This window comes from Aristolochia californica, unplaced genomic scaffold (assembly GCF_029961685.1).
Source record: "Aristolochia californica isolate CCGP_79_NKW_82.1479 unplaced genomic scaffold, dmAriCali1.0.hap1 SCAF_10, whole genome shotgun sequence".
NCBI classification, from domain to species: domain Eukaryota; kingdom Viridiplantae; phylum Streptophyta; class Magnoliopsida; order Piperales; family Aristolochiaceae; genus Aristolochia; species Aristolochia californica.
The window spans coordinates 135,365-148,894 of record NW_027181771.1 but is presented as its reverse complement, the minus strand read 5'-3'; the positions used below and the strand labels follow the sequence as shown (position 1 = coordinate 148,894).

The 13,530-nt window shown below is 39.2% G+C and overlaps 1 protein-coding gene across 1 annotated transcript; it reads left to right on the top strand.

The window, feature by feature from the left end:
• Positions 1–7,832: 7,832 nt before the first annotated feature.
• On the top strand, positions 7,833–10,981 carry LOC137939331 (endoglucanase 11-like). The gene is made up of 5 exons (XM_068784615.1): positions 7,833–8,212; positions 8,357–8,569; positions 8,660–8,860; positions 8,989–9,243; positions 10,151–10,981. The coding sequence occupies exons 1-5, from the start codon at positions 7,997–7,999 to the stop codon at positions 10,817–10,819; spliced, it is 1,554 nt and encodes a 517-aa protein (XP_068640716.1). The 5' UTR covers positions 7,833–7,996; the 3' UTR covers positions 10,820–10,981.
• Positions 10,982–13,530: the final 2,549 nt, after the last annotated feature.

Sequence of the window (13,530 nt, the reverse complement as noted above, 5' to 3'; positions counted from 1 at the left end):
TGGGTCGGGTCGGGTTCCCATTAATAAAACCAACCCAGTGGTCTCCCCTATCTATAGGGAAGAGAAGACCTAGGCATGATTAAGTTATCTTGTTATGAAAATTATTAATGTCACTTCTAAACTTAGTCTTCTTGTTCTTTTAAAATCACTATTTTTTTTCCAAAACATTACTTTTCAAATCATTGCTTTTAAAATCACTCTTTTTATTACAAATTCACTATTTTTATTTTTAAATCTGTACTTTTCTTTCAAAATCACTATTTTTTTAAGTAACATTGTTTCTTCCTTGGTTTGCAAGCCTATGTAATTACTAAAAATTGTAAAAAAATTATTTCTGCATTTTATTTCTTTCAAAATCACAACATATTCTTACCACTATTGTCTTCAAGAATCATTGTTTTTCTTGGTCTTGTATGCTTCGATAATTACTAAAAATGCAAACAAATCATATATATTCTGTTGTAAATTTGTATGGTCATGTAAATATTAAAAACTCTCCAAGTATCCTTTCCATGATAAAAACAATGCTCTTCAATTAAAAACTAGTGATTTTATTGAAAAAGTAGTACAGTATCAAGTAGTTATTTTATCCACTTTTTGCACTTATTGTCTTTTTTCCTCTACTTTACTAGGGTAGGAAAACCCTAATCTAGGTCGACACAATCAATGGAAACATCAATAAGTATTAATCATATACAAATAGTGGTTTTGATAAAATTAGTGTCATAAGAAAATCAATTTTTTTTTTATGAATTACAACTCTTATTAAAAAATATAAGTGTATTTGAACTTGTTCAAAAATCAATAAAAAGTTTTTTCATCAATGAGAAAGAGCTCATCTGCTACAAGTCCTTTCCTGCTAATTAGTTGAATTTATTTGCATGTCTTACTCATGTCATTTTAGTCAATGTGTTTCTTAGAATTCTAGTTATTGTCTTCCTTTAATTTTGTCAATGAATAAGATTTAAATTTAACACTTTGTCTTTGTACATATTTATCAAATCTAATTTTCAGTTGTACATTTTGTTCATAGCACATTGATTTAAGTGAAGTTGAACCATAGAGTCCAATTAAATAATAGCAACTTCACTTATGTAAGTCCAAGCTATTACTACCCCTTTTGCTATTTAAAGTTGAAAAGTTTACAAAGGCCCTTCGGCCACAACAATAAGAACTACCTCCAATTTTAACGAAGGCCTCGACAATGCAGTTTTACCTGCCTTGACCATGTTATTATAACAAAATCATGATTCTTGACAAGCAAAAATAGAAAGACCAAAACTAGAACATGGGGTAAGAAAACATTCACCGAAGCCCTGATACTTTGTATATACAAACAAATTATTCATGAAGAAACTGATATGTAGAGTTACAGGAGAGAATAGGACTATACGAGAGCATTTTAACCTTGAAATAAATATACATGACAAGAGGCACTAACATGGTTTAGTTCACATCTTCTCCAGGTTCCTAGTAGATGGTGCTACAAAATGACACTAAGATAAGCATACTTCCGATGACCCTATGCAATGAAGAAGTCACTTCTTGAGAACTAACTCCAGAAATTTGCATAAGAGATACCTGTTCACACAAAAATGGTCACCACACATCAATATAATAAGAAGTGTTTGTTTGAGGGGAGACATGCGCATTAGATTTTGTGATTCAGGGCATTTATTTGGCAATACAGATGATAAAGGAGTTTCATACATCAAGTTTGTATCTGGCTTGTTAGTGAACCAACAATTTTACGAACATGCAGATCCACCAAGTTGATGGACAACAAACATGAAAGAACAAGAACAATGATTGTACATATTTCCTTTTTAGGATCATTCAATAATTGAAGATCCATTTATGTGAAATTGGGTCCCAGACCCATTCGAAACTAGTTGGCCAAGTTATGAAGTTTCTTTTCCAACTAATAAATCTAAAATATTTGTACTTACTAATCGAAATGAGACTATTCTTTTATACCAGCAACCCGCTCTATCTTTAGTCATCCCTCATTTATTCTTTCCTACTACTCTTTCTCTTCCTTCTTTAAAAAACTCATCCTTTTACTTCTTCTTTTCCCATTTTTCTTCTCTCCTTGACCCTAATTAGATTCTTCATAGTGTTAGGATTGAAGTCCTATTTAGTTATGTAGATCATTTGAGTTTAAGGATCTTGTAACTTTCATGGATAAATTTTAAAGGATGACATGGATTTATCTAATGAATGAGCATTTTGACTTGTTTCATGGTTTATAATCATTTTATAAACAACTTCGAGTTTAGTTCATATGAATTTTGGAATATCATAATACCCAAATGTACTTTTCCAACAATTTTTTTTAAATGGAATAATGCATACAAAAATTGTGTGCCTATATACCTCAATATTATGGTGTTCACTGAAAGGAAAACATGCTTAGATGTGGAATCACCTTTGGCTACCATGCAAGTTCCTATGTTACTGCCTCTATTCAATCTTAACAGCCAATTACCTAACTAATAGAGTCAATCTTTTGTCTCATCTAACTTTAGTACTTTACTCCTTTCTTAGTTTCATTACCTTAAAAAGATTCATCCCCTTGCCCAAAAAAAGTGTTAACACATGCTTCAAACTACTCTACAATGGGAAGTTGGAATTCAGAAGTACTAAATATTCTTTTAGGTATTCATTTGTCCAAAAAGCATGCCACTGCTTCTCTTCTTGAAACCAAGAAGATGGCATTTTGGTCTTCAATTCATGGAACTTATTTTTCTCTTATTTGGCTTTTTACATAAAAAAAACTTCCACACTCATCATTCTATCTCAAAATTTTTTTGTTAAAAAACATTGTAAAGGGTAGTTTGATAATTTTTTACTATCTATACCTCTTAGGCATAATCTTATCTTATTCAGTATGTTAAAGGGTTTATGTAGCTTAAGTTCCATATAATTTGGAGTTGTAATATAGGAGTTCTAAGGGTTTAAGTGAGTTTAAGTGAATGAGGGTATTATAGTCTTTGTACACATGTTTAAGTTATAAATATGTTTAGGGGTCGACGGAAACCCTAATCATGAGAGTCTTGGACCTCTTGTTGCCCCCCACCCCCAGCCCTTTCTTCCTCTCTCTTCTCTCTCTCTTCTTCTCTTTCAATCTTTTTTACTTTATTTTCACATGGTATTAGAACAGTAAGGCCTAGTTACAAGCACTTGAAGCCTTTCTCTCCACTCCATTGAAGTCAACGACCTCTCCCAAGGGAGAAACCAAGGTTAGATTACTACTGGTTAACAAAAATCAGATTTTTTGCTCTCTTTCTTTACCATAACGTTAAGGTTATTGGTTTCTGCTATTATTTGAGTAGACCGATGATTGATTAGTGCTCTTAAGGGATTGTTCCTTAAGATTTTCTCCTTCTGCCTGTTGTGTGGCCCATTACTAGGCTCGATCTGCCTTATGTCATCATTAGAGTGATTGACATCAGCCCTAAATTTAAAGTTTTTGTGGGATTTCTAAAATTTTACCTTCAGTCGTGAGAGATTTGAGGAAACCCTACTTTTTCTAAGAAGTGGGGCCCATAACACCTACTTAGGCTAATGATTTTGCATTGATTTATGGCTATTTAGAATTAATATGTGTGGCATATATGGCTAATTCTAGTGAAGTTATCACCTCCTTTAGGGAACATGGAACCTTGGAGGGAAAGGATTTGATCTTGATTACTTGTAAAAGGTAGAATGGAAAGAATTATCTGAGATTGTTGGAAGATGGGCCCAAACCCACCGACTAAGGAAGACCCACATATCCAAGTGTGTTGGAAAATGGGCCAAAGTTAATAGGACCAAGGAAGGCCCACACATACAAGAGATATGGAAGATGGGCTCAAGGCCCATAGGTCCGTACAATGATGGTAGGATGGTAAATAAAGAGTTAACTCATAGAGATGACATTGATGTAATTAGGTTAAAGTTTTAGGGGTATTATTATAATATTTTATGATCATTAATCTATAAATTGAGCTTCTTCTTCCTCCTATTTTCTCTCAATGAGTCACTCTCTCTTTTTCTCCATGAGCTAAATCCATGGAGTCCTGAAAATCAACATGGTATTAGAGCATTGATTTTCAGGACTCATAGGTATGGTTTTCAGGATTCCAGAAACCCTTTTTTTTTTTCTTTGTCATATTGATGGTTCATTTTTTATAGTTCTTAGAAACTTTTAGTGTCCCATTACTTGTTTATGTAATCTCCTTTAGGTCCATGATTATTTTAGCTCTTTGGTTTTCTTTGCATAGTTCCTGAGAGGAGATTCTCCAATGTCTAAGCGTTGAATCCTTTGCCTTCCGACATCACTTGGCTCCAGATCAGTCATCAATCGCTAGACATATAGTGATAGACATGATGATAGTTTTATTACTGAAAAGAGTATCTCAAGGTCAAATGGAAGTCTAAATTTATAAGGAATGATCCACATGTCCCAATTGATGATGATTGGGAAGTAGATGATAGTCAGGTCATGACCTGACTAATCAATAATATTGGTTTAAAACTACATAATCAAATTATGAACCGTGAAATAAATAAAGAGATGTGAGCATCTCTAGAAGCATTGTATGCTTAGGAGAGCAACTTATCTCATGTGTATGAGCTATATGCAAGATTATTAATTTCAAATGGGTTGACCATTCAATTCCAGGGTATTATAATGAGTTGCTTGGAGTCCTACAAAAAATAAGTGTTTTTCTCCCATTTTCTATGGATGAAAGAGAGATGAAGAAACAACAGGGACAATTGCACGTAGCTAAGTTTGTGGACAAGTTGAGACCAACATTGTATGTAGTCAGAGCACAACTGTTAGCGCCAGATGATTTTTTGTCCTTATTTACTACATTTAGCAAGGTCATGAGAACTAAAAATCTAGTTATATCCAAAGGTCACAAGGAGATTAAACATGTTGACATTTCATCCCTTCATATCTTTGGCAACTCAAAATTTACTTGAGGATGGGTGCAATTAGTATAGGCAAAGACAAAGACAGTTCAACCAGAGGCATAGGTTGAGGTGATAGTATACTTGATAGGAAGTGTATACATTGTGGCCAATTGGACCATTTCTCTATAAACGTTGGAGTAAGTTTGGGAAGCCGACTTGGGCAAAAAAAAATTGTTCATTGAAAATGTTGAATGCTCTATTGGAACTATTGTGAGTATTGTTTTTGGGTGCACCTAATGAGATGCAACAACTATCTTAGCGCATGATACAATTGGCTACTACTCCTTTTGTTACAACATTCGTAACTCCACCTCTCACAACCACTTTAGCCAGTTCAAGTACATTGATGCGTCCTTCTTCTACTGAGGTTCTGGACTCAGGAGCCACAACTAATATGTTAGGTATACTTTCCCTATTTCTACTATAAAGGAGTCTCTTGATATCAAGTGTGTTACCCTCACTGATGGGTCAGTGTCAACAGTTCAGGGAATGATTACATTGGTTCCTACCCCTTTGTTACTACCATAGTTAGTGCTACTTGTCCGAAAATTTCCACTTAACTTATTGTTAGGAGGTCAAATTACCAAGTCCATGAATTGCCCACTAACCATTTATCTATTTTATTGTGTATTTTGGAATTTCATGAGGAGGAGGATGATTGGTTATGTGTGTGAGAGGGGTAAACTTTATCATCTGGAGGGACACTTACAACCTCCTTTACATGTTCTACATTCTACCGTATCACCGTTCCAGTGGCACCTTCGATTAGGACATCCATCTTCAACAAATCTAACTCAGTTATTTCTCGAGTTTCCTTTCAGTTTATCCTTTCAATGTGATTCATGTCGATTGGGCAAACATCACCGAATTATGTTCCCCTTGAGCAAAACTAGAAGCACAAGTTTATTTGAAATTGTTCATTCCAATGTTTGGGGACCATGTCCCTATCCAATGTCTTTGGTTATAAGTATTTTCTTTCCTATATTGATGATTTCAATAGATATAATGAACGTATCTCCTACGACATTTCAAAACTTTAATAATGAAATAAAGATTTAGTATAATGCTTAGAATACATGAATCACAAGTTTGATGTATTTTGCCAAAATTATGAAATTATTCATTAGTCTTCTTATGTGTTCACCCCTCAACAATGTTAAACTTTAATGTGGTCCCACTAGATTTATTATCAATCATGGTAGATTTTTTCAATTCAAATTTTTATGATCGAAAACCCATGTAACCCATTGATAAATGTTTTTTATGTAGCAATCGTTGATTCTATATACATAATTTAAATTTTTTGTTAATAAGTTTATTTAAAAATATGACATTTGTAGTATTCGAAAATTATGCTATTTAAACATAACTTAAAATTAAAATATAATATATTCAAATTATATATTTAAAAAACAAAAGCACAATTTCTAGAAAAACGAAAAACATTTATGTCTGAGGAGGAGGGGCATGATTTAGATAGAAGAAAAAGTGCATGAATCAGGAAAGGGGCCCAGTGTAGATGCGGAAAAGGGTAAGAAAGCATTTGAGAATGGCCTTTTGTACTAATTAAATCGGAGAAAAAAAAGTATAGAACTTGATTGTGGGTAAAAGAGGTCGAGCCTTGAATAGCCGCTAGGTACTTCGAAATTTAAAAGTCCTTTTACCATTTCGCGGGAATCACCGGAATGTGGGCCGGGAAGCCAGGCGGGTCGTCGGGCTCCAGTGGGACTTTGACATTAAAAGCGTAGCAGTTGCGGAGACCGGTACATTCAACAGTCAACTCTTCTCTACCCGACTACTGCCACCACCGACAACCAACGGAACGGGAACTCTGCCGTAACGGGCGGCAGAGTAGTGTCGGCGTGACTCGAGTCCAGATTTCCCTTCTTCTTCTTTGTCTTTCTGTTTTGGCGTTTTTCTCTTTTCCCCCCACGTTCTAAATCGCCCTTGTTCCTTAAAGCCAACTCCCCGGACCCAGCGCCGCTTACTGTGAGTGACCTCTCAAGAGAAAAAAGACAAACATTTTTTACCTGATACGAAACTATAGATTCATTTCTTAAGTAGCAAATTTCACCTCACCCGTGTGAAGGTTTCTTCTTGTACTGATAAGTTATCATGAAGAAGGCTCTTCAAAGCTTGTTGCTTTGCTTCGCTCTCTTTTTATTTTTCAATCCTGTTCCTAACAGTGTCCTCCTGATCTTCTTCTTACTCTTAAAAATAGAATAATGTCAAGATAACGTGTCACCTGGAGTTGGCTGCGCTGAACAGTGACATTTGGCCGCTCATATAATCTTTAGTGGAGTCAGTGAAATTATATATTGGCAGTATGAAGGACATGGAACTGGGGCATAACCACCATGAATGAATAATGATGGAAGCAGAGCCGGTTACTTAAAACTTGGGAAGGTGGGTGGAGATGGTTAGGTTTAGAACAGCGATGTTAGGGAGATGGATACGGTACAAACTTGTTTCATAGTGGGTTTACGACAGAAACAAAGTGAGGCATGATTCGGGGAGGCTTGTCTTATCAAATGAAAACCACCGGGAAACTGTTTGTTGACACCCACGAGCTAAACCAGAGAGCAGTGGTGACTGGTGAGTCTTAACAAAAAGAAGAAGAGAGACAAAAGCAGAAAAAAAAAAAAAAAAAGGTTTTGTCTTAGTTACACCTGACAGGCGGTTATTATGAGTTGATGACCTCCGGAAAGTAAAAACTAATGAGGGACAAGCACGCTGACTGGCATCGGTTACTGGCATTAAAGGGCCGGACACCTGCAAAGGAAATCCTCTCACGTGCAGAGCTGTAATCTCTCAATTTATAGTATACCACTGATTGAGGGCCAAATAGAAATGGCGTGTCGCTATTGGAAGGGAGGAACGTGAATTGAAACGGTTCGCTTGGCCTCCTCCCAAGCAGAAAGACAGAAAGAGTGACGAGGAAGAAAGGGAGAAAGAATTGAGGTAAAAAAATGTGCTAAAGAGAGGGAGGGCTTCTTTCTTTCCTTCTCCTTTTTTCGTGCCTCCGTTTGCTGTCATGGAGAGGAGAAGGCTGTCGTCCATGTTACTTGTCTTGCTCTTCCTCTCGGCCGCGGCCGCGGCCGCAGCCATGGACTTTACTGGCTACAACTACAGTGAGGCATTGTCGAAGAGCCTTCTCTACTTTGAAGCTCAGAGATCCGGCCGCCTTCCTTACAACCAGCGTGTTACTTGGCGGGACAATTCAGGCCTCACAGACGGCCTCGAGCAAGGAGTCAGTTCCTTTCTTCTCTTTCTAATTTCATTATTTCTCAATTCCCATCCTCTCGCAGTGTCGCGCTGCTCTCTGTTTTTTTTTTTTTTTTTTCTGTTTAAATCTCTGCAATTTCTAATTCTGGGCAGAATATTGAAGTTGCAGGTGGATCTCGTTGGAGGGTATTACGATGCAGGGGATCACGTCAAATTTGGTTTGCCGATGGCGTTCACTGTTACCATGCTTTCGTGGGGTGTTATAGAGTACGGTGAAGATATTGCCGCCGCAGACGAGTACGGCCACGCACTCGAAGCCATCAAATGGGGAACTGATTACTTCATCAAAGCTCACACCCACCCGAATGTACTGTGGGCAGAGGTAAGAGGGAGTCGAGAATGCTTCCCTTCTTCGTCATCTTCCTTTTTCAAAAAGAGTTAAAAACATAGTCCGTGTTGTTGGGTACTTCAGGTGGGCGACGGAGATACAGATCACTACTGTTGGCAAAGGCCGGAGGACATGACAACATCGAGGCAAGCTTACAAGATCGACGTGGAGCACCCGGGTTCGGATCTTGCAGGGGAGACTGCCGCAGCCATGGCTGCAGCTTCCATCGTCTTCCGAGAATCCAACCCACATTACTCCCACCTTTTACTGCATCATGCACAGCAAGTGAGTCGAATTTGCATCACTGATCCCATGACTTATCTTGCATCTATTTTTTTGGGGAGATTTATTTACGGTATCTTACAAATGAAAACTGAAAAAAACTCCCATCCCTGTTTGCTGTCACCGTAAAGTTGTTCGGATTCGCGGACAAGTACAGAGGGAATTATGACAGGAGCATCGGGGTAGCGAAGAGCTACTACGCATCGGTGAGCGGGTACGAGGACGAGCTGCTGTGGGCGGCCTTGTGGCTTTACAGAGCCACCGACATGGACGATTACTTGAACTACGTCGTCAGTAACGCCCACTCCTTTGGTGGCGTTGGATGGGCCATATCCGAATTCAGCTGGGACGTCAAATTCGCTGGCGTTCAGATCCTCGCTGCCAAGGTAAATTTCCTTTCCAGCTCAAGAATCAACACTAGTATTATTATAATTCTACTAGTTCTTACTTCACCGCGTCAATTTTCACTTTAATTACGACTCCCTGTTTCGCCCTGCCCACCCAAAAGCGGGTGGCCTCATCAAATCCCTCTTCTTACTTCAGATTTTGGGTATTCCGATATGATTCGTAATGTCGTTGCGTGCCACCCTATTCATCCACCAAAGTTGATAGACAGGGGGGGCAGCCCCATATCCCTTCTAGTCCTGTTATCAATGTCAATTTAATGGAAAACAAGTTTACCTATTATAACATATTTACTTTTTGTTTCATATTTTAAGGATATATCATTATCATTAATTCAATTAACTTCTATTGATTTTTGGTCGTACTCAATACCAAAAGACAGGAAACTTGATGGAGTGGGCAAGCACTTGCAGGTGACCCGCCACATCAAAACAGCCCCTACCTATCCCCTCACCTGGATTCATCTCAAGGGAGATGGAGGGATGAATAAATGACCAGCTTTGCATAGTTTAATGATGCTGTTTGGTGTCGTCGCACATCTATGATATAAAACGGGTTTCTTTTTTCTTTTCTTCTTGGTATCAGTAACGTCAATTTTCAATTGTTTTGTTGACTCGTAAACGCATTACGAGTCAATAGGAGCCGCACTTCCAAGGGCAAGAGGGCGCTATAAGTGAATTACATCAGATTAGGCCTAGAGTTTTGATACTAATATCTAATTTTACTGGTTTCTGGATAAAATAGAAGGCCCCGGTGATGTGCTAATAACAGAAGAAGAGCAATGATGCCGATGGGGCACTCCATTTACACAGTTTTCCAATGCATTCTTGATCAACAAATTTCTGGCTTTCATGATCATGGGTGACAATTGATTAATATTGGTGTCAGGTTTCGATGGAGCTGGGTTCTGCGTCCAAGCAAGTGTTGCAACAGTATCGCAGTAAAGCCGAGTATTATCTGTGCTCCTGTCTCTACAGGAACGACAACGGCAGCAATGGTAATGTGGAGCAAACGCCAGGCGGTCTTCTCTACATTCGGCAATGGAACAACATGCAGTACGTCTCAACAGCTGCTTTTCTGCTCATGGTTTACTCGGACTACCTGCGAGAGGCAGGACCGAGGTACAGGGTGTATTGCCCCGGTGGAGCCGTGGGATCCCAGGAGCTGCTGGACATGGCCAAGTCTCAAGTGGACTACATACTAGGTTCCAATCCCATGGACACCAGCTATTTGGTGGGGTTCGGGCCCAAGTATCCGAGCAGAGTGCATCACAGGGGTGCGTCCATGGTGTCCTATAAAGCGAACAACGGCTTCATTGGGTGCACGCAAGGGTATGACAATTGGTATGGCCGGCAACACCCCAATCCCAACGTCGTGGTTGGGGCCCTTGTCGGCGGCCCTGATCGTGACGATAATTTCAGAGATGAGAGGGGCAACTACATGCAGACGGAGGCTTGTACCTACAACACTGCCCCGCTCGTTGGGATTTTTGCCAAACTGAATCGCCTCGCTCAGTCAACCCTTAACAAATTTCCCTCAAAAGCTTATTCTTACTAGGGCTAGGCTTCCTCGGGCCTAATTTACAGAATTTTCATTTTCTCTCCCCTTTCTGGACGGTGGAAAGCCAACAACTTTTCGCCGTTTGTTCTGTACCTTCATTCGTTCATATCTACAAATATCGGATATCAATACATACATGGAGTTAACAATAGAATATGTGCAGAGATTGATATTGAGATTTGATGACTCTACCGACTTCTCCCGCCTATTCTTTTGCCGAAATTCGAATGAAGATGGATCACATAAACCAAATCAGCATATCTACTTGTATCATCTTATTGTCTGTGCTACAGCCCTGGTGATTCAGCTGACACGAAGAATGCCATATTAGACTAGTTTTTTCAGTTTAGCACTGGGATCAGTAATACGTATAGATGAGGCGTGAACCAAGGGATCGGGCGTCATGATTCATTAATGACTCCAATTTTCTGTTCTCTGTTTTTTTCTCTTTCACCATTAACGTTCGCAAGAATGAAAAGAAGGGATGTAAGATGCATACGCAAAATACAAGTCTCTCGCCCTCGTGTGATAAAAAGGAAAGGCTGTAATATGAATCAGAGAGCAACGCAGAACTCCCAGAACAGTAACATGCGAGTAACAACCAACTTCGATGATTTTTTTTTTTTTTTTGTGTACCGAGTATTCTAGCTCGTGGAGTTACAGAACTTCAGTAAGTTTTGCCCAAATCAGTCAAATATGAAATGGGGCTTATTCAGAGAGTCCCAAATCATTTCAAATGGGATTTGAACCTCCACAAGGCATGTTTTCATTGGGACACTTATAAATAGGGGCTTGGGATAATCTCATCACCTAGGTGGCAAGTTGTAGTTCTTGTTACTAAACGATTAGTCAATAAGCTGTAAATTAAGACGATCTTTGACTATGAGAAGGTGAGCAAGAATTCCATATTCAAACATCATCTTATTTTAGTGAAAATTTAGGAATTTTTGTCTCCCAAGCGTGCTTGACCTTCAGTTTTTCAGGCTTTGAGTGTATCGAATTCCTCTTGAGTGTTAAGAGTGCTCTTGTGACAGAGCTGACTAACCCACAAATGCACTTGTGAGCTAGGCTGCACAACGTTTCGTTAGACCAAGTACCCTAACTAAACTCTTATGACAGCTGATATCAGAGCTGCATTGTGATGTCGACACTAGAGATCACCCCGTAGCGAGCCATTACCAAGGGAAAGAACAAGGCCACAGAAGCTGATGTATTTAGCCTTTTTGAAGACTCGGCTCCAGAAGTTGGAAGGACAATGGGACAACAGATTGAAGCCACCAAGTCCTCTAGCCAAACCTTGATTCTTCGATTCAAGGGTTGGACGAGGACGAGCACAGTACAATGACCTTGTTGTGAGCTGTAATGGATAATATGGAGGGCAATGAAAAGTAGAAGAGATGAGAACCAGAATGGGGACTGGAGAAGTTCATGCTGAATGGTGGGAATTCCCACCAGAATAAAGATCAAGGTTCTTGAGTCAAAGGCTTATGATGGTGTCCATGATCCTAAGGGACCCCAAGGTGATTGAGAACTTTTGTTGCAAGTGGAGCAATACTTTAAAGCTTCGAAACCGGAGAATGCGGAGGCCACATTAAGCACTGCTTCCATGTTTTTGAGAGATGATGCCTTCCTTCAGCGAAAACATGGGATAAGCTAACTGGAAAGGGCTATAGAACCACTTCTTCTTTGATAGCATGGAGAGTCTCACTTCTCCCTGGCATGGATTGATGCAGAGAGCAAAATGCGAAAATACATCAAGAATTTCACCTCACTCATGTTGAACATTTCCAATATGTTGGATGACGACCTACTGATTTCACTTCTGATGATCTTCAGCTTTTGACCGAGTATGAAGTAAAGACTTTTGAATTCATGAAACAACTCTCAAGGATCTTTTTCCCTTTTAGAAGATACACAAGCGAAACAATCAATCTTTTGATATTGGAAGACCAAAAAGATTCTTCCAACATGAACATTTCTGGGTCCAATGGAGGTATGGGAAGAAGCCCCATCAAATAGAAAATTTTCTTCCAACCATATTTCGATTGTTAACACAATGTCCTTCCGGCACTGGGCAGGCATCAGCTCCCATACACGGTTTTACGACTTTGCGGAGACCTGTGCTTTTGGTAAACTGTCAACTGGGCCAGGTCACTGCAACCCCCTTTGTAAGGAGGCACCCCTTCTCCCGAAGTTACAGGTCTATTTTGCCGAGTTTCATAGAGAGAGTTGTCTCGCGCCCCTAGGTATTCTCTACCTACCTATGTCTAGGGTTGGGCCAGGGAAAAGAATCGAATTGCCTACAGTATTAGCCACTATTGAGAAGCTAACTGATCTCAAAAGAAGGAACAATGGCAACTCTAGCAAGATTCAAATCCAGCAATGATGCTCAATGCAGAACCACAAAAAGAAGTCTAATCGAGGAAAAGACTTCAAGAATGAGAAAAGCACTACAATCATGCTGAAATGGGTAGGACACTTACTGGAAGTTCTCCTGTTAAACTGTGGAGGAAAATACTAGGCCAAGAACTCTCCCAAGAAGAGGTTACTTAGCTCAGTGAAAAAGGACAAGGTTGCAGTGCATTAGAAGAATGGGCTCAATGGTACTGCACAATACTGTCGTGCACAAAAAACCAACATTAAGCCTGTTAACAGGCCAGCCAGGGCTTGGTGTGACCTATTTTACATTGATGTAGTGGCGAATGGTT